The sequence below is a fragment of the Bos mutus genome, chromosome 25 (assembly GCF_027580195.1).
Source record: "Bos mutus isolate GX-2022 chromosome 25, NWIPB_WYAK_1.1, whole genome shotgun sequence".
NCBI lineage: Eukaryota > Metazoa > Chordata > Mammalia > Artiodactyla > Bovidae > Bos > Bos mutus.
The window spans coordinates 22545206-22566718 of NC_091641.1; the positions used below are offsets into that span (position 1 = coordinate 22545206).

Below are 21513 nucleotides of genomic sequence, written 5' to 3' on the forward strand. Positions count from 1 at the left end.
CAGTTAAGACACTTTTTCATGGTAGGTTACTAAATATTTATTTGCGTGTGTGTCTCTCATGTGAGTTTGTGTGTTACTTTGTCATGTTTTCATGGTTCTTCCTGTTCTTCGTTGCTTTCCATTAGTGTATGCACATTTTAAGAAACTGCTACTTCTCTGTCTTTAAGGACCTGCTCTGACTGTGAAAGACTACCATTCAATCCAGTTAGATTCTGGGCATTTGTTCTTAGCTGCCCCATGTCCAGTGTATATATATATATTTCCCTTAAGTAGCTCATATTCTTTCACTGCCTCTACTGTCTATGACAGTTTAGTCAGTGCTCCACATGAAGCAAGACAGAAACCAGACCCTTGCACTGTGCCCTGGAAGGCTAGAGATGTTGGAGCCACAATCCACTAGATTCTCTTCCTCCTGGAGAAAAACCCTCAGTTCTACACCTTCCCTAAATCTTGCAGATCTGTTCTGGTTGTAGGATGCTGCCTGCCCCAGTTCTTTTGTTCTTAGCTGCCCTGTTCACCAGGACTGTGTCAACTTCTGCAGTGCTCCTTGTATGGGCCGAAACAAGCCCCTCAGGGACTGTTCTGAAAGGCAGAGGAATTGTAGCTATTCTCAACTCCTCTTGCCCTTCTTGGGGAGGAGCCTGTGCCTTCAGTTCTGTACGTTCAGTTCTGTGCGTTCTCTAACTCTCAGAGAGTCATGTGGATCACAGGAAACTGCTCATCTTTTTTCTTCATTTCTAACTGCTCCAGGCCTCTGTTCTGTTCCAGTTCTTTCAGCACTCCACGTGTTGCAAGAGAGAAACTAGTTCTTCAGGTAACAGGAAATGGCCGGGAATGTAACATGTTTGTCCCACTTTCTCTTACCCTAGCCCTCCTTCAGGGACAAGTCATGGGCTGAGGTTATCTCTCATGTCACTGAGCTGAAATAGCTTGTAAGAGGGGCTAATGCAGTAAAACAAAATTGCTCTCATCTACTTACCTGTGGCTAGTCAGTGAATACCAGGTGTAGGAGTAGGAGTCAATTAAAGCAAGAAACCAAACAGTGAAGCCTTTAATCACTTACTGCAATAGTATATGCAAAAACCTAAAACTGGAGAAAGCACAAACTTTCTCATTCCATTTTCTCCATGGATTGAAACAGTGGTTCAGCGTCACATGCATCATCACAGATGTGGTAGGAGAGGGGGCTTATTCAACTAACTGTTGAGGGAGCCCTGAACAAAAGGCTTCTTAAGTTTTATGGCTTATGAAAGGCTACTGGAAGACTAGGAGTAGAAAAGTTCTGAGTGCTAAGTCAGAGTGAATAAAAGTGTCTTCCAGATTTCACACATCAAAGAAGTCTCTGTAGAGGTATCTGCAGAGACCTCAGCCAAAGGCCCTCAATAGAGACCTAGTAATAAAGGCCCGGAATGCAGATATGCAGAAGAGCATGGTGTCAGCAGGACTACACACATTCTTAAGACTCTAGGGAAGATGGCACTCCTTACCTCTTCTAGCTCCTGGTGGCTGCCAGCAGTCCTTCACAGAACTCCAAATTCTGCATTTTACCATTCTAAGTTACATAAATCCTACTTCCACTTAGGCTTCTTTACACTCAGTTCAGTTCAGTCGCTCAGTCGTATATGACTCTTTGTGACCCCATGGACTTCAGAATGCTAGGCTTCTCTGTCCATCACCAACTCCTGGAGCTTGCTCAGACTCATGTCCATTGAGACAGTGATGCCATTCAACCATCTTCTCCGCTGTCCTGCCCTGCTTCTCCCACCTTCAATCTTTCCCAGCATCAGGATCTTTTCAAATGAGTCAGTTCTTTGCATCAGGTGGCCAAAGTATTGGAGTTTCAGCTTCAGCATCAGTCCTTCCAATGAATATTCAGGAATGATTTCCTTTAGGATTGACTGGTTTGATTTCTTTGCAGTCCAAGCGACTCTCAAGATTCTCCTCCAACACTACAGTTCAAAAGCATCAATTCTTCGGCCCTCAGCTTTCTTTATACTCCAACTCTCACAACCATACGTGACTACTGGAAAAACCATAGCCCTGACTAGATGGACCTTTGTCAGGAAAGTAATGTCTCTGCTTTTTAATATGCTCTCTAGGTTGGTCATAGCTTTACTTCCAAAGAGCAAGCCTCTTTTAATTTCATGGCTGCAGTCACTATCTGCAGTGATTTTGGAGCCCCGCAAAATAAAGTTTGTCACTGTTTCCATTGTTTCCCCATCTATTTGCCATGAAGTGATGGGACCGGATGCCATAATCTTCGCTTTTTGAATGTTGAGTTTTAAGCCCGCTTTTTCACTCTCCTTTTCCACCTTCATCAAAAGGCTCCTTAGTTCTTCTTCACTTTCTGCCATAGGGTGGTGTCATCTGTATATGTGAGGTTATTGATATTTCTCCTGAAAATCTTGATTCCAGCTTGTGCTTCATCCAGCCTGGCATTTCACATGATATACCCTGCACATAAGTTAAATAAGCAGGGATATTCACTTTAAAACTCTTTTAACTGTCTTTAACTATTTTCTTTACTTAAATTGAACACCAAATTGGATGGATGATGTTATAATTTTGCTTCATCTATCAAATTTGATCTAATAAACACTGGAGAAGTAGAACAGTATATTATACTTATACCTATTTTTACCCATTTCCATGTTCTTTGTGGAGTTCAGAGATTTCTGTTACCTCCTTTCTGCTCAGGAAACTTCCTTTAGCCATTCTTTAATGGTAATTTTGTAAACAATAAATCTTTGTCTTCCTCCTTCTAAGGATTTATTTCCTATTTATTCCTGGAGGATAGTTTTCCTGGATAGAGTTCACAGTTGGCATTTCTTTTCTTCAGCACTTGGAAAAACATGCTGCTTCCTTCTAGTTTAGATGAGAAATGTGGTTATTCAAATTGACAATCTTCTATAAATAATGCATTATTTTTTCTGTCTGCTTGTTAGGTTTTTTTTCATGGTCTTTAGTTTTCAGAAGTTTCATTATGATGTGTCTTGGCATGAATTTCTTCAAGTTTATCCAATTTGGCATTACCTAGGTCCTTGAGACAGTATAAGTCTGTCTTTCACCAGACTTGATAAAATTTCAGCCATTATTTATTTGAATACTTTTTTATTTTGAAAACTTTTTCAGTCCCACATTTTTCCTACTCTTCTTTTGAAACTCCATTTATACAAATAAGTGTTAGATATGTGGTTATTGTCCTACATGTCCTTGAGATTCTATATATTTTTCAGTGTATTTTCTCTTTATTCAGAATGTGATTCTACTGAATCTGTCTTCAATTTAACTTATTCTATCTTATCTTTATTCTACTTATGCTTTAAACTTGCTATTATATTTTTCTATGATATCCATTTGTTTTTTAAATAATTTCTATTTCTTTGCTGAGATTTCTATTTTCCCATTTGTTTTCATAATTTCTTGCTGAAGCCATTTTTTGCGATGGCTGCTTATATTGCTTGCCTACAATTATAATACCTGCTTCACCTTAGTGCTGTGTCTTTTGCCATGAATGTCATTTCTCATTAATACTGTGATTTTCCTGGTTCTTTGTATGAGTGATTTTCTATCATGTCCTAAGCATTTTAGGTAAAATGAGACTATGAATCCTAATCTTTTTAAAAAAGCAGGCAGCACACAAAAGTCAGATGGATGTGGCTGTTTCTCTTTCCTGCTGACACTTTCCTGGGCACGGCACTGATATACACTGCCTCACTGCAGACAGATGAGGTGGAAGTTCAGATCTCTCTCTGGCCTTGCTAACACCTTTATGAAAGTGGGGCACTGACTCATACCACCTTTTAACCTCTGATAGAGGAAGCTTAGCTCTCTTCTGGGCTTCACTGATGCTACATGATGGGAGATGTGGAAGGAGTGTTGACTAGTTTTGCACACTTGTTCAGTTTCTTATTGCTGTTGGGTAGATGTGGAAGATTAGCTGACGGCAAGGATGCTTATTATAACTGATTTGTACTATAGGTTAAGTATTATTGATACTGTATGTGGATGGAGACTCAATTCACTACTGGACACTGATGGCAGTAAACTGGCAAGGGAATTATTAATTGAATAGTGCCTGACTCTGGCAAGATGGGATTGAGATGGAGGATCAACTTCTTTCTTGACTCTGACTCAGCCATGAATATGGAGGTGCAGTGGTTTTTCACTTAGTGTTGGGCTGGAATAGGGCAAGTATTGCCAAAATCTTTTCTATTGTTAGGGCACCAACTTCCTAGTCTTTTGGTGTGGGAAAACAGGCTTTGTTTGGAACTTTTTGTATGTTGTTAGTTATAGACTAGACACTTCTGAAGTGCTTTTTCAAAGATACATGAGTAGCAGTAAGAAATCCCAAGGAAGTAAAGGTCAAGTCAGTTCCTCAAGTTTCAAGGTTTCTAAGCAGCCTTTCTTCTTCTTTATAACTTTCAGGGACTTTTTATTCTTGTTCATTGTGGTAGCTGAGATTTTTACTTTTGAGGAGAACTTGAGCTGAATTAAAAATAAGTTTGATCTCCTTGCAGTCCAAGGGACTCTCAAGAGTCTTATCCAACACCACAGTCCAGAAGCATCAACTCTTCAGTGTTCAGCTTTCTTTACAGTCCAACTCTCACATTCATACATGACTACTGGAAAAACCATAGCCTTGATGAGATGGACCTTTGTTGTCAAAGTAATGTCTCTGCTTTTTAATATGCTGTCTAGGTTTGTCATAGCTTTTCTTCCAAAGAGCAAGTATCTTTCAATTTCATGATGGCAGTCACCATCTGCAGTGATTTTGGAGCCCCCCAAAATAAAATCTGTCACTGTTTCCATTGTTTCTCCATCTATTTACCATGAAGTGATGGGACCAGATGCCATAATCTTAGTTTTCTGAATGTTAAGTTTTAAGTCAGTTTTTTTCACTCTCCTCTTTTACTTTCAACAAGAGGCTCTTTAGTACTTCTTCACTGTCTGCCATAAAGGTGGTGTCATCTGCGTATCTGAGGTTATTGATATTTCTCCTGGCAATCTTGATTTTAGTTTGTGCTTCATCCAGCCTGGCATTTTGCATGATGCATTCTGCATATAAGTTAACTAAGTAGGGTGACAATATACAGCCTTGATGTACGCCTTTCCCCATTTGGAACCAGTCTGTTGTTCCATGTCCAGTTCTAACTGTTGCTTCTTGACCTGCATGCAGATTTCTCAGGAGGCAGGTAAGGTGGTCTGTTAGTCCCATCTCTTTAAGAATTTACCAGAGTTTGGTGTGATCCACACAGTCAAAGGCTTTGGGGCAGTCAATAATGCACAGTCAAACCAGTCATTCCTAAAGGAAATCAGTTCTGAATATTCATTGGAAAGACTGAAGCTGAAACTCCAATACTTTGGCCACCTGATGCGAAGAACTGACTCATTTGAAAAGACCCTGATGCTGGGAAAGACTGAAGGTAAGAGGAGAAGGGGACAACAGAGGATGGCATCATCGACTCAATGGACATGAGTTTGAGTCAACTCTGGGAGTTGGTGATGGACAGGGAAGCCTGGTGTGCTGCAGTCCATGGGGTCACAAAGAATTGGACATGACTGAGCAACTGAACTGAACTGAAAAATAAGTTTAAAAATATTAACTAATATTTTAATTGTTCTAGATGGAAGAGTCATTCTAATTATTTAGTCTATTATACCACCAGAAATAAAAGTCCTTTTTCTTAAGTTTTTATAAATACACTGACTCTTATCTGACAATCTTATTTTGATTTTCAACACATCACTTTCTGCTTTAGCTCAACATACTACTTTTCTTTATCCACAATTTTGTTAATTGTTTTATTTAGGTCCTCAAGACCACCTCTGGATTAAGTCACTTTCTAGGACAATTCAAGGATATAGCATATAGTCATACTCAAGAGTTATGGTGAATAAATAATGATGCTATAATAACAATGTACAGATACAAAGCCCAATCATTGAAGGGAAAAGGAGCATGGGGCAAAGTGCAGATGGAAACAGGCACAGGTTTACAAGAGTTTTCTCTCAGTGAAATCACACAGGTTATACTTGATTCCTCTAGCAAGGACAACATATATAAAATACTGTTGGCCAGATATTCATTAGGGATTGAGGGACTAAGGTTTTTGTGGGGAGCTTGTCACACAGGTGTACATAACATATATCAAGACTCAAGACTCCCAGAAAGAAAGCCTGTGATTAGTATAAAAACTGCTTGCACAAGCACTTTAGGAACCATGAGCCACTCTTACTATTTAGAGAATGGGGAGAATCTTCTAAAAATTTAAGTTCTTAGATGCCAAGCAAAGGCCAACCTTTGTAGGAAGGCTTTCTAAGGAAATGAGTTTCAGGCCTGCTATGTTAATTCCTTTCAGCACAATTCCAAATACTAATTGTGAATTGTGAAAACCAATCAGCTGATATTTGTGATATTTGTGATAATATGCAGGTCAGGAAGGCAATGGCACCCACTCCAGTACTCTTGCCTGGAAAATCCCATGGACAGAGGAGCCTGGTAGGCTACAGTCCATGGGGTCGCTAAGAGTCAGACCTGACTGAGCAACGTCACTTTCACTTTTCACTTTCATGCATTGGAGAAGGAAATGGCAACCCACTCCAGTGTTCTTGCCTGGAGAATCCCAGGGATGGGGGAGCCTGGTGGGCTGCCGTCTATGGGGTTGCACAGAGTTGGACATGACTGAAGTGACTTAGCAGCAGCAGCAGCAGGTCAGGAAGCAACAGTTAGAACTGGACATGGAATAACAGACTGGTTCCAAATAGGAAAAGGAGTATGTCAAGGTTGTATATTGTCACCCTGCTTATTTAACTTATCTGCAGAGGACATCATGAGAAACGCTGGGCTGGATGAAACACAAGCTGGAATCAAGATTGCTGGGAGAAATATCAATAACCTCAGATATGCAGATGATACCACCCTTATGGCAGAAAGTGAAGAACTGAAGAGGCTCTTGATGAAAGTGAAAGAGGAGAGTGAAAAAGTTGGCTTAAAGCTCAACATTCAGAAAACTAAAACCATGGCATCTGGTCCCATCACTTCATGGCAAATAGATGGGGAACCAGGGGCAGACTTTATTTTTTGGGGCTCCAAAATCACTGCAGATGGTGACTGCAGCCATGAACTTAAAAGAGGCTTATTCCTTGGAAGGAAAGTTATGACCAACCTAGACAGCATATTCAAAAGCAGAGACATTACTTTGCCAACAAAGGTCCTTCTAGTCAAGGCTATGATTTTTCCAGTAGTCACATATGGATGTGAGAGTTGAAGTATAAAGAAAGCTGAGTGCCGAAAAATTGATGCTTTTGAACTGTGGCCACCTGATGCAAAGAGCGGACTCATTTGAAAAGACCTCGATGCTGGGAAAGATTGAAAGCAGGAGAAAAAGGGGATGACAGAGGTTGAGATGGTTGGATGGCATCACCAACTCAATGGACATGAGTTTGGGTAAACTCCGGGAGTTGGTGATAGACAGGGAGGCCTGGCATGCTGCAGTCCATGGGCCTGCAAAGAGTTGGACATGACTGAGCAACTGAACTGAGCTGAGGTGATTAAAGGTTATACTTTGATACTTAAAAGTCTTACTGCAAAAATATATTTATATACTAAAATTATTTAATAGGGACTATACTTGTTCAATACAGAAAATACAGGAGGAATAATGCTTAATAGGTGTGGTATAAAAAAGAAATATTCCTTAATTTGGGGGGAAGTTATTAAAAATTGTCAATAGAAAATTATTTCTATAAGATCTGTAGTAGGCCAATCTGGGGTTATCTGATGATATATATCTTTCTCATGTGGGCTTTCACAAAGAATCAATTTTTCTTTGTCTATGTATGTGATACAGTGTCTTACCACACGGTAAGTACACAAAGGACATGCTGAATAAATGAAAGAATGAATACCTCCTTCCCTTGATTTGCTTTTGGAAGTGATTTGAAATCAACTTCTGCAGGAAGCACTGTTTAATTTATCCTAAGTTCCATCTGGTAACAATCTTATTTTATATACTGTTTTTATACATGCATTGGGCAGGATTAAATTTCAGTGCACCCTCTGCTGCTGCTGCTGCTGCTGCTAAGTCGCTTCAGTCGTGTCCGACTCTGTGCGACCCCATAGACAGCAGCCCAACAGGCTCCCCTGTCCCTGGGATTCTCCAGGCAAGAACACTGGAGTAGGTTGCCATTTCCTTCTCCAATGCATGAAAGTGAAAAGTGAAAGGGAAGTTGCTCAGTTGTGTCCAACTCTTTGCGACCCCATGGACTGCAGCCCATCAGGCTCCTTCGTCCATGGGATTTTCCAGGCAAGAGTACTGGAGTGGGGTGCTGTGCACCCTCTACCTCTATGTCAAATCATTTCATGTGCAATTCATCTTCTATGTTAGAATGTATGCCAAGACTGTATGTGAGATAGCTACATGGAGCTCCCAAATATGGCCTTATTTTGGTCAATTAAAATGGTAATTCTATTACAGGAGAAGTCTTAGACTCACCTTTATTGAAGAATGTGCTAACCATAAAGCCAAAGAATATTGAAGCAATGGCATAACACATAAGAAAGACAAAAATGAAACTATAGTCACTGTAGTAGAAGACTGGATCATTGAAAATCTACAATAAAACAATTATGACATCATGTAAAATATGCAATAAGTAGTACCATATAAACACAAGGGAAGAGGGAGAAAACTATGACCCTAAAGAAACAGATCACACTGCCCAGTGACTGAAACTCAATGAGATGCCAAGTTAACTAATTAACTTATTTCTTACAGAAGGATTAATGTTTTTCTCAGAGATTTGAAAGTCTCTGAATTTCCATAAAAGCCATTTTTCATTCTTTTGAAAACCTGAGACTGATCAGTCCATACTATGACTGAAGCTTTCTCCTTCTTAAAGCATAGTTGCAGCCGGTTGCAATCCACTGGAACTAAAATGTTAGATGTAACAGCCATATATGGCATGTAGCTATTAAACACTTGAAACATTAAGCACTTGAAATGTAGCTAGTGTGACTGAGGAGCTGACTTTTTATTGTCATTGAATTTTAGTTATTTTTAACTTAAACTCGAAAGATAAAGCAGCGTCAAATACAGATGAAGTATTTCTAATGAAAATACAGTGTACAAATTGAGATGTGCTCTAAATATGAAATATACACTGGAGTTATAAGTTTTAGTACAGAAAAGAATGTAAAATATCTCAATTTTAAAATGGGTTGCATACTGAAATAATATTTTGTGTATATTGGCTAAATAATACACATTATTAAAATAATTTCACCTTTTCCTTTTTAAAATTTCTAGTAGCTACTAAAATCCTAATAGTACATGTATGACTCATTTCTATTGGGCAGCATGAAACTAACACTTGCCTTGGCAAAGAGTAACACACATATCATAGAGACAATAAAGATATAAAAAAAGAAGAATGTGAAGAAATACGCAGCCCAGATCATCCAACTTTTAAGTCCAATTGTAAGCTGGTACTCCTGTAAGAAATTCAAAACAAATCAAATATTAAATATATCAGCAATTCATAACATTTCACATACATTTAAAAACTGAATTCTCATAAAAACATATTTAAATGGATAATATCTTCATTTTATGAGTGAAAAAAATCAAGGCTCAGAAAGTCGTGTGTGTTGATTACACATGCAGTTAGTAAGGGCAGTAATGACATTCAAATATTTTTCTCTTGAGTTCAGAAATCTTTTGTCAACATTACACCTAGTATTAAACCAAAGTGGAGAGCATTTAAAATTAAACTTTGAAATATCGAGATTAAGATCTCTTTTCCATTATATCCACATCCTTAAATGTGTTATGGTTTCTTTTTAAAAAAATTCAATTGTAAATTAGAAGTCAGCAGTACTTCTTATATTTGTTCTTTGTAGGCAATGAGTCTTTTCCTTCCCTCTAGTTTGTCTCTGAGCTTTTTGGAACTGTGGTTTGATGTCTACCATTAATTTTGTAAAAGTCTCTGCCATTATTTCTTTAACTCTATTTTCACATCTTCTTTTTGAATTCCAATTATATACACACTATATCATTGACAGTGTCCTATAGCTTTTCAATGTTTTCTTCTGGATCTTTACATAATGTTTTCTTTTTGCGCTTAAGTTTGTGTAATTTCAACTTTCTTGTATTCAATTTTTGATTCTTTCCTCGTGAAGGTCAAGTCTACTTATGAGTCTGTCAAAGGCATTCTCCATTTTTGTCAGTATGCTTGTTTTAATTTCTAGCAATTCCATTTGACTCCTTATAGCTTGCTGTTTCCGATCAGTTCAGTTCAGTTCAGTTGCTCAGTCGTGTCAGACTCCTTGCGACCCCATGGACTGCAGCATACCAGGCCTCCCTGTCCATCACCAACTTCCAGAGTTGACTCAAACTCATGTCCATTGAGTCGGTGATGCCATCCTCTGTTGTCCGCTTCTCCCACCTTCAATCTTTCCCAGCATCAGGGGCTTTTCAAATGAGTGAGTTCTTCGCATCAGGTGGACAAAGTACTGGAATTTCAGGTTCAACATCAGTCCTTCCAATGAACATTCAGGACTGATTTCCTTTAGGATGGACTGGTTGGATCTCCTTGCAGTCCAAGGGACTCTCAAGAGTCTTCTCCAACACCACAGTTCAAAAGCATCAATTTATCAGTGCTCAGCTGTTTCTGATAGCATTACCTATCTGATCCTGCATGTTATCTATCATGCTGAAAAGAGAAAGCTTGACACTACTATTTTTAGAAGGCTGTTTGCAAGATTGGCCTTTGGTTGGTATATGGAAATTTGGCTGATAAACCACTCCCTTCACTGATATAAAACATTTTCTAAATGATAAGTGTGGCTGACCATGCCTAAACCATTTAGACAAATAATATGGTGTATGTTGAATACCTGCTGTCTAGGAGTTTGAAATTTTGGTATGTGGTAGGCCAAAGGTGTTTATAAATATAACCAGCATGCCAATCAAAACCTTGGATGCTAATGGATTTCTAATGGATTTCTCTGGACAAGAACACCACAAATATGTTGCTGGATTTTCATCACTGGTGCAAGAGTATGCCCTGGGTGACCTCTTGTGAAATTACTTGCGGAAGCCTGCAGGTTAATTCCTCTAGGCTTTGCCTGTGTCATTTTCTCTTATGATTCAGCTATCACCTACACTTACTCTACCATTAAAATAAACCTTAGCTGTTAGCATATCTACATGCTGAGTCCCATGAATCCTTCAAGTGAATTTCAGAAAATAGGGATGGTCTTAAGGATCCTGGACACCATCACCTTTTCCTTTAGTGTCTTAAATTATTAATCACAATAATTTAAACTGTGAAGCATGGGTCAGCAGTGGACTGCGGCAGGACCGGGGGCACTGAATGCCCCAGTGCTGCACAGGACCTTTTGAAGGAGGTCCTTCAATTATCTTCATTACCTTCACCATAGTTTGGCCTCAGGCCAAACAACAGGGAGGGAACACAGCCCCAGCCATCAACAGGAAATTGGACTAAAGATTTACTGAGCATTGCCTCACCCATCAGAACAAGACCCAGTTTCCCACTCAGTCAGTCTCTCCCATCAGGAAGTTTCCATAAGCCTCTTAACATTTATCCATCAAAGGGAAGACAGAATGAAAACCACAATCACAGAAAACTAATCAGACTGATCACATGGACCACAGTCTTGTCTAACTCAATGAAACTATGAGCCATGCCACGTAGGGCCACCCAAGACGGATGGGTCATGGTGGAGAGTTTTGACAAAACGTGGTCTACTAGAGAAGGGAATGGCAAGCCACTTCAGACTTGAGAACCCCATGAACACTTTGAAAAGGCAAAAAGATAAGACACTGAAAGATGAACTCCCCAGGTTGGTAGGTGCTAAATATGCTACTGGAGAAGAGTGGAAAATTCTGAAAGAGATGGGAATACCAGACCCTCTGACCTGCCTCTTGAGAAATCTATATGCAGGTCAGGAAGCAACAGTTAGAACTGGACATGGAATAACAGACTGGTTCCAAATAGGAAAAGGAGTACATCAAGGTTGTATATTGTCACCCTGCTTATTTAACTTATCTGTAGAGGACATCATGAGAAACGCTGGGCTGGATGAAACACAAGCTGGAATCAAGATTGCTGGGAGAAAAATCAGTATTCTCAGATATGCAGATGACACCACCCTTATGGCAGAAAGTGAAGAGGGACTAAAGAGCCTCTTGATGAAAGTGAAAGAGGAGAGTGAAAAAGTTGGCTTAAAGCTCAACATTCAAAAAATGAAGATCATGGCATTCATTCCCTTCACTTCACGGCAAACAGATGGGGAAACAGTGGAAACAGTGGCTGACTTTATTTTTTGGGGCTCCAAAATTGCTTCTGATGGTGATTGCAGCCATGAAATTAAAAGAGGCTTACTCCTTGGAAGGAAAGTTATGACCAACCTATACAGTATATTAAAAAGTAGAGACCTTGTATTGCCAACAAGATCCATCTAGTCAAAGCTATGGTTTTTCCAGTAGTCATGTATGGATGTGAGAGTTGGAGTATAAAGAAAGCTGAATGCCGAAGAATTGGTGCTTTTGAATTGTGGTGTTGGAGAAGATTCTTGAGAGTCCCTTGGACTGCAAGGAAATCCAACCAGTCCATCCTAAAGAAAATCAGTCCTGAATATTCATTGGAAGGACTGATGCTGAAGCTGAAACTCCAATACTTTTGGCCACCTGATGCAAAGAACTGCCTCACTGGATAGCTCCCTGATGCTGGGAAAGATTGAAGGCGGGAGGAGAATGGCAAAAGGGATGAGATGGTTGGATGTCATCACTGACTTGATGAGTTTGAGTAAACTCCGGGAGTTGGTGATAGACAGGGGAGTCTGGCGTGCTGCAGTCCATGGGGTCACAAGGAGTCTAACACGACTGAGTGACTGAACTGAATTTAAAACTTGTCTGGGCTTTCTAACAACTTTGATTTATCTGAGTCTGATTTTGATTACAGATTTGTCTCTTTGAAACACTTTTTTCTTAATTTTTGGTGTGGCTTACAATCCTTTATTGAAAATCAGACATGTTAGCTAGGGGAGCATATATGAAGGTAAATAGGCCTATAGTGTGATGCTTCATATTAGATTAGCTAGGACCTGAGTTGTTTGAAATTGTTACTCTAATTTCAAATTCTAACATCAAATTCCTCTAGTGAACTTTTACCGTGTCCCTTCTTGCCATCAGGTTTTACTTTTACCTTTTGGCTGCTTCACACACTTTGCTTCTGGAAATCAGCTAGCTCGGTATTCACTCTTCCTGGTCTGTAGTTGTTACTGGGATATAATCTGCTTCTATGGGATGCAACATGCAGAAATAATCCAACCCTCTGTGTAACAGAACTCTACATGCTTAAAAATCCTTTAAAGAAACTTTGTAAGAAAATAATTTGGATTACCTTCAATCTTTTTTCCTTTTCCCATACAATAGATCGAATGATGGAAAGTACAGTTGGAGAGAACATGAGTATGAACATCAGAGGAAGGAAACTACCAGTGAGCAAAAGTAATCCGTCATCAGGATAAGCTGGATATGGAAATCTTTGTACAAGGATGCTGATATCATCAAACAACTGTCTAGCACTGCTCTCATGATATAGAATGATGGCCTTATCTAAGGCATGCTGTATAGCCAGGAATCCTTCTCTGATGTACCCTATGTGATAAAATAAACATCATCAAGTAAAACATGCTAAGGAACGTCTAATCAGACACATGCAAAAAGCAAGGTAATTCAAGTCAGTCATAGCTTATCACATATAGAACGTAAACTTGGTGTTGCATCAGGGCCAACTGAACATAATAGCTCTGAGAACCTATTATAGCGCTCACACAGAAACAAGCGTTACTTCTTCAGAGGAATCTAATTCACATCTTCTAAAAATTAAATATATTTAATAAAAGTGGTAGACTTGGTAAATGTAATTCATATTTACAAAAAATGCAGCTTTAATTAAACACTGGTGAGATGAAGACTTGGAAATGTAAAATAAGATGTGAAAGTCAGAGTGACAGATATATATAGTGAGTAATACAGTTTGGACCCCAAGGAAAATTGTTTCACTGAAACCAAGTTATCCATAAAGCTAAAAGGCAGTTTAGGAAGTAACTTGCTTTTCTTTTACTTATTTTTTCTACTTGGAATGTGCTTTTAACTTACAAATCTAGAGCCTTATGCATTGGTAAAATAGGTGAGACTAACAAAAAATAATTACACTTGGGATAGACTCAAACTGCTTTTTTAAAAACTGAAGTATAGTTGATTTACAATAATGTGATAGTGTCAAGTGTACAGCATAGTAACTCAGGTACATTTTTTCAGATTATATTCGACTAGAGGTTAGTATAAGAAATTGAATATAATTCCATATACAGTAAACTCTTGTTGTTTATCTATTCTATGTATTTTGTAGTTGTTCAGTCGCTCAGTCAGGTCCGACTCTTTGTGACACCATAGATTGCAGCATGCCAGGCTTTCCTGTCCTTAACCATCTCCCAGAGCTTGCTCAAACTGATACCCAATGATTTGGTGATGCCATCCAACCATCTTGTCCTCTGTTGTCCCCTTCTCCACCTGCCTTCAATCTTTCCCAGCATCAGGGTCTTTTCAAATAAGTCAGCTCTTTGCATCAAGTGGCCAAAGTACTGGAGCTTCAGCTTCCACATAACTTCCAATGAACATTCAGGGTTGATGTCATTTAGGATAGACTGGTTGGATCTCCTTCCAGTCCAAGGGATTCTCAAAAGTCTTCTCCAGCACCATGGCTCAAAAGCATCAATTCTTTGGTGCTCAGTTACCTTTATGGTCCAACTCTCAGATCCATACATAACTACTGGAAAAGCCATAGCTTTGACTAGACGGACTTTAGTCAGCAAAGTGATGTCTCTGTTTTTTAATAAGCTGTCTAGGTTGGTCATAGCTTTTCTATTAAGAAGTGTCTTTTAATTTCATGGCTGCAGTCACCATTTTCAGTGATTTCGGAGCCCAAGAAAATAAAGTCTGTCACTGTTTCCATTGTTTCCCCATCTATATACAATGAAGTGATGGGACCGGATGTCACGATCTTAGTTTTTAAAATGTTGAGTTTTTAGCCAGCTTTCACTCTGCACTTTCACATTCATCAAGATAAGGGTGGCGTCACCTGCATATCTAAAGTTACTGGTATTTCTCCCAGCAATCTTGATTCTAGCTTGTGCTTCATCCAGCCTGGAATTTTGCATGATGTACTCTGCACGTAAGTTAAATAAGCAGGGTGACAGTATACAGCTTTGATGTACTCCTTTTCCAATTTGGAACCAGTCTGTAGTTCCATGTCCGATTCTAAATGCTGCTTCTTGACTTGCATATAGGTTTCACAGGAGGCAGATAAGGTGGTCTGGTATAACAATCTCTTCAAGAATTTTCCACAATTTATTGTGATGCATACAGTCAAAAGCTTTAGCATAGTCAATAAGTAGATGTTTTTCTGGAATTCTCTTGCTTTTTCTATGATCCAACAGATGTTGGCAATTTGATCTCTAGCTTGGAGAATTTTGAGCATTACTTTGCCAGCATTTGAAATGAGTGTAATTGTGTGGTAGTTTGAGCATTCTTTGGCATTGCCTTTCTTTGGGATTGGAATGAAAACTGATCTTTTCCAGTCCTGTGGTCACTGCTGAGTTTTCCAAATTTGCTGACATATTAAGTGCAGAACTGGAACAGCATCGTCTTTTAGGATTCAAAATAGCTCAGCTGGAATTCCATCACCTTCACTAACTTGGTTCATAGTGATGCTTCCTAAGGCCCACTTGACTTCACACTCCAAGATGGGCTCTAGATGAGTGATCACACCATTGTGGCTATCTAGGTCATTAAGATCTTTTTTGAATAGTTCTTCTGTGTATTCTTGCCACCTCTTCTTAATATCTTCTGCTTTTGTTAGGCCTCTACCATTTCTGTTCTTTATTGTGTCCATCTTTGCATGAAATGTTCTCTTAGTATCTCTAATTTTCTTGAAGAGATCTCTAGTCTTTCCCATTCTATTGTTTTCCTCTATCTGCATTGATCACTGAGGAAGGCTTTTTTATCTTTCCTTGCTTTCTTTGGAACTCTGTGTTCAAATGGGTGTATCTTTCCTTTTCTTCTTTGCCTTTGGCTTCTCTTGTTTTCTCAGCTATTTGTAAGCCCTCCTCAGACAACCATTTTGCCTTTTTGCACTTCTTTTTCTTGGGGATGGTCTTGATCACTGCCTCCTGTACTATATCATGAACCTCTGTCCTTAATTCTTCAGGCACTCTATCAGATCTAATCCCTTGAAATTATCTGTCACTTCCATTGTATAATCATAAGGAATTTGATTTAGATCAGAGCTGGATGGTCTAGTGGTTTTTCCTACTTTCTTCAATTTTGCAAAAGTCTGAATTTTGCAATAAGGAGTTCATAATCTGGGTCACAGTCAGCTCCTGGTCTTGTTTTTGCTGACTGCATAGAGCTTCTTCATCTTTGCTGCAAGGAATATAATCAATCTGAGTTCAGCATTGACCATCTGGTCATGTTCACGTGCAGAGTCATCTCTTGTGTTGTTGCAAGAGGGTGTTTGCTATGACTAGTGCGTTTTCTTGGTTTGCCCTGCTTCATTTTGTACTCCAAGGCTAAACTTGCCTGTTACTCCAGGTAACTCTTGCCTTCCGTACTTTTGCATTCCAGTCCCCTAAGATGAAAAGGAATCCTTTTTTGGTGTTAGTTTTAGAAGGTCATGTAGATCTTCTTACAACCATTCAACTTCAGCTTCTTTAGTATAACTGGTTGGGGCATATACTTGGATTACTGTGATATTGAATGGTTTGCCTTGGAAACGAACAGAGATCATTCTATTGTTTTTGAGACTGCACCCAAGCACTGCATTTTGGACTCTTTTGTTGACTATAAGGGCTACTTCATTTCTTCTTCTTAGGGATTCTTGCTCACAGTAGTAGATATAATGGCCATCTGAATTAAATTCGCCCCTTTTGTTCCATTTTATTTTTTTTTAATTTTATTTTATTTTTAAACTTTACATAATTGTATTAGTTTTGCCAAATAGTTTACTGATTCCTAAAATATTGATGTTCACTCCTGCCAGCTCCTGTTTGACCACTTCCAATTTACCCTGATTGATGGCATTAATATTTTCTATCGCAGGTTCCTATGCTATGCTATGCTATGTTAAGTCGCTTCAGTCGTGTCCGACTCTGTGTGACCCCATAGACGGCAGCCCACCTGGCTCCCCTGTCCCTGGGATTCTCCAGGCAAGAATACTGGAGTGGGTTGCCATTTCCTTCTCCAGTGTGTGAAAGTGAAGTCGCTCAGTGGTGTTCGACTCTTAGCGACCCCATGGACTGCAGCCTACCAGGCTCCTCCGTCCATGGGATTTTCCAGGCAAGAGTACTGGAGTGGGGTGCCATTGCCTTCTCCAATCGCAGGTTCCTATGCGATATTATTTACAGCATCAAACTTTACTTTCACCACCAGACACATCCACAAGTGGGCGCTGTTTCTGCTTTGGCTCAGCCTCTTCATTTCTTTTGGAGCTATTTCTCTGCTCTTGTCCAGGAGCATATTAGGCGTCTACCGACCTGGGGAGTTCATCTTTCAGTGTCCCATCTTTTTGCCTTTTCATACTGTTCATGAGGTTCTCAAGGCAAGCATGCTGAAGTGGTTTGCCATTCCCTTCTCCAGTGGACCATGTTTTGTCAGAATTCTCCACCATATCTGTCTCTCTGGAACTCTACATGGCATGGCTCATAATTTCATCGAGTTAGACAAGGCTGTGATCCATGTGATCAGTTTGTTTAGTTTCCTGGGACTGTGGTTTTCATTTTGTGTGCCCACTGATGTATGAGGATAAAAGGCTTGTGGAACCTTCCCTGATGGGAGGAACTGGCTGTGGGGAAAATTTGATCTTGCTCTGGTGGGCAAGGCCATGCTGAGGAAATCTTTAATCCAAGTTTCTGCTGATAGGTGGGTCTGTGTTCCCTCCCTTTAGTTTGGCTAGAGGCCAAACTGTGGTAGGGGTAATGGTGACCTCCTTCAAAAGGATTTACGGAGCACACCGGGCTTCTCAGGAGTGTTGCAGTCAGTGCCCCTTGACCCCATAGCAGGCCACTGTCGACTCACGCCTCTGCCAGAGACTCAAGGACACTCACAGGCAAGTCTGGCTCAGTCTCTTGTGGGGCCACTGCTCCTTTCCCCTGGGTCTCGGTGGGCACAAGGTTTTGTTCGTGCCCTCCCAGTCTTTTTCCACAGTCCTGTGGAAGTTCTGTAATCAAATACCACTGGCTTTCAAAATCAAATTCCCTGGGGGTTCTCAGTCCCTTTGCTGGATTTCCCAGGTTAGGAAATCCCTTGTGGGCCCTAGAACTTTTGCAACAGTGCAAGAACTTGTTTGGTATAATCGTTCTCCAGTTCATGGGTCATCTGCTCAATGGCTCTACAGTGGAGCTAATGGTGACCTCCTCCAAGAGGACTTATGCCTCACACCGCGCCACCCAGGTCTGATGCAGCCAAAGCCCCTGTCCCCGTGGTAGGTCACTGCTGACGCGTGCCTCTGCAGGAGACACTCAGACACCCAAAGGTAAGTCTGGCTCAGTCCCTTGTGGAGCTCACTGTTCCTTTCCCTGGGTCCTGGTGCACATGATTTTTTTTTTTTTTTTTTGCATCCCCTCAGCATCTGGCGGGTCTGAGATTTGATTTTAAACATGACTGCACCCCTCCCACTGTCTTGTTGGGGTTTCTTCTTTGCCCCTAGATGCGGGCTATCTTTTTCTGCTAGGATTCAACATTCTCCTGTTGATGGTTGTTTACCAACTAGTTGTGATTTTGGTCGGTACTCTTGCCTAGAAAATTCCATGGATGGAGGAGTCTGGTGGGCTACAGTTCATGGAGTCCCAAAGAGTCAGACACGACTGAGTGACTTCACTTGCGATTTTGGTATTCTTGCAGGAGAAGATGAGCACACATCCTTCTACTCCAGTATCTTAGAAGTTAATCAATCTAAGGCAAGGATGAGACTTTAATCAGGGAGCCAGCTGACCAAGAAGATGGAAGGTTAATGTCTCAAAATAACCATATTATCTGGGTCTGGATGCCAGGTTCTTTTATAGATCAGAGATCGGGAAGAGGTGAGGAAGCAAAGTAAAAAGGCCATTAATCTTGTAAACATCTCCTAGAATGGCAAGCCTCAGGCAGGGGATGTGTTAATTTCTTCCTGCCATCTACAGGTGGACAGAGCTCTGAACAAAGGCACTTTAGTTTAACAGTCAGGCAGCTGGGTAGGATTCTCTGAGGCAGAGCATTCTGTATGATTATAATAACAAAAGCAATGAAAAGCAAGTCAAAGAAACAGTTTCTGACAGGAAACAAAGAAGTCAGAATTGGCTTCTTCTCCACAATATATTCACATCCCACTCAAAGCATCTCCCTTTGTTCTGAATTCATGCTGAGATTTCTCCCCAGAAACATCCTCAAGTCCAAGACACTTGGTATAGAGCTTCCACAGTCACTCCCTCAAGTATGGAAACTTTTGGAAACGGAGTTATGGTTCTCATTGCTGAAGCAGCACCCCAGGCTATGGGGCGCAAGCCTGGCCTGCCCTGCCTGTTCTGTGATGCCCTTGGTCTAAGAAGCTGCTTGCATATGCCTTCTGCTAGGTGTAGTTGCATACTGCATTTTATGTATCAGTTCAGTTCAGTTCAGTTGTGCAGTCGTGTCCGACTCTTTGTGACCCCATGAATCACAGCATGCCATGCCTCCCTGTCCATCACCAACTCCCGGAGTTCACTCAGACTCATGTCCATCGAGTCAGTGATGTTATCCAGCCATCTCATCCTCTGTCGTCCCCTTCTCCTCCTGTCCCCAATCCCTCCCAGCATCAGAGTCTTTTCTGATGAGTCAACTCTTCGCATGAGGTGGCCGAAGTACTGGAGTTTCAGCTTTAGCATCATTTCTTCCAAAGAAATCCCAGGGCTGATCTCCTTCAGAATGGACTTGTTGGATCTCCTTGCAGTCCAAGGGACTCTCAAGAGTCTTCTCCAACACCACAATTCAAAAGCACCAATTCTTCGGCACTCAGCCTTCTTCACAGTCCAACTCACATCCATACATGACCACTGGAAAAACCATAGCCTTGACTAGACGGACCTTTGTTGGCAAAGTAATGTCTCTGCTTTTCAATATGTTATCTTGGTTGGTCATAACTTTTCTTCCAAGGAGTAAGTGTTTTTTAATTTCATGGCTGCTGCTGCTGCTGCTGCTAAGTCGCTTCAGTCGTGTCCGACTCTGTGCGACGCCAAAGAGGGCAGCCTACCAGGCTCCTCCCTGTCCTTGGGATTCTCCAGGCAAGAACACTGGAGTGGGTTGCCATTTCTTTCTCCAATGGATGAAAGTGAAAAGTGAAAGTGAAGTCGCTCAGTCATGTCCAACTCTTAGCAATCCCATGGACTGCAGCCCACCAGGCTCCTCCGTGCATGGGATTTTCCAGGGAAGAGTACTGGAGTAGGTTGCCATTTCCTTTCCCAGGGGATCTTCCCGACCCAGGGATTGAATCTGGGTCTCCTGAATTGCAGGCCGACTCTTTACTGTTGGAGCGACCAGGGGAACCCATAGCTCAAGGAACTACATTCAATTTCCTGGGATAAGTCATAATGGAAAATAATATTTAAAAAAAGAATGTATATATATGTGAAATATGTTGAGTTCACTTTGCTATATACCAGAAATTAGTACAACATTATAAATCAAATACACCTGAATTAAAAAAAGATATCAAAAATGATGGCTATAAAACGTGATGGCTATAATTCCTTATGTTGTACAATTAATATATCCTTGTTACTTATATATTTTGTACATTGTAGCTTGTATCTCTTAATCCCATATCCTATCTTAATTTTCTCTCTGCTCTGGTAACTAACTACTAGTTTTCTTTTCTATGTCAGTTGGTCTTTTTATTTTGTCATGTATGTAAATTTTATTTTTTAGATTCCACACATAAGTGATATCACAAAGTATTTGTCTTTTTCTGCCTGATATTTCACTAAGCATAATATTTTTTAGGTTTATTCACATTGCAGCAAATGGCAGAATTCTGTTCTTTTTTATGACTAATATTCATTATATATCTTTTTAATATCATCCCATTATATATGCATATGGGCTTCCCTAGAAGCTCAACTGGTAAAGAATCCACCTGAAATGCAGGAGAACCCAGTTCAATATCTGGGTCAGGAAGATCCCCTGGAGAAGGGATAGGCTACCCACTCCAATATTCTTGGGCTTTCTTGATGGCTCAGATGGTAAAGAATCCACCTGTATTGCGAGAGACCTGGGTTTGATCCCTGGGTTGGGAAGATCTCTTGGAGGAGGGCATGGCAACCCAATCCAGTATTCTCCCCTGGAGAATCCCCAAGGATAGAGGAGCCTGGCAGGCTACAGTCTATAGGGTCGCAAAGAGTCGGACACAACT

At 40.4% G+C, this 21513-nt stretch overlaps 1 protein-coding gene across 1 annotated transcript in view; it reads right to left on the reverse strand.

Moving 5' to 3' along the window:
- The window catches only part of LOC102266332 (phospholipid-transporting ATPase ABCA3-like), a 199851-nt gene that overhangs the window by 159893 nt on the left and 18445 nt on the right, over nucleotides 1-21513 (reverse strand). Inside the window, exons 5-7 of the mRNA XM_070362574.1 lie at nucleotides 13432-13688; nucleotides 9386-9496; nucleotides 8499-8616 (exon numbers count right to left, since the gene is read on the reverse strand). Coding sequence (XP_070218675.1) covers nucleotides 8499-8616; nucleotides 9386-9496; nucleotides 13432-13688 — 486 coding nt within the window. The remainder of the gene's footprint in view (nucleotides 1-8498; nucleotides 8617-9385; nucleotides 9497-13431; nucleotides 13689-21513) is intronic.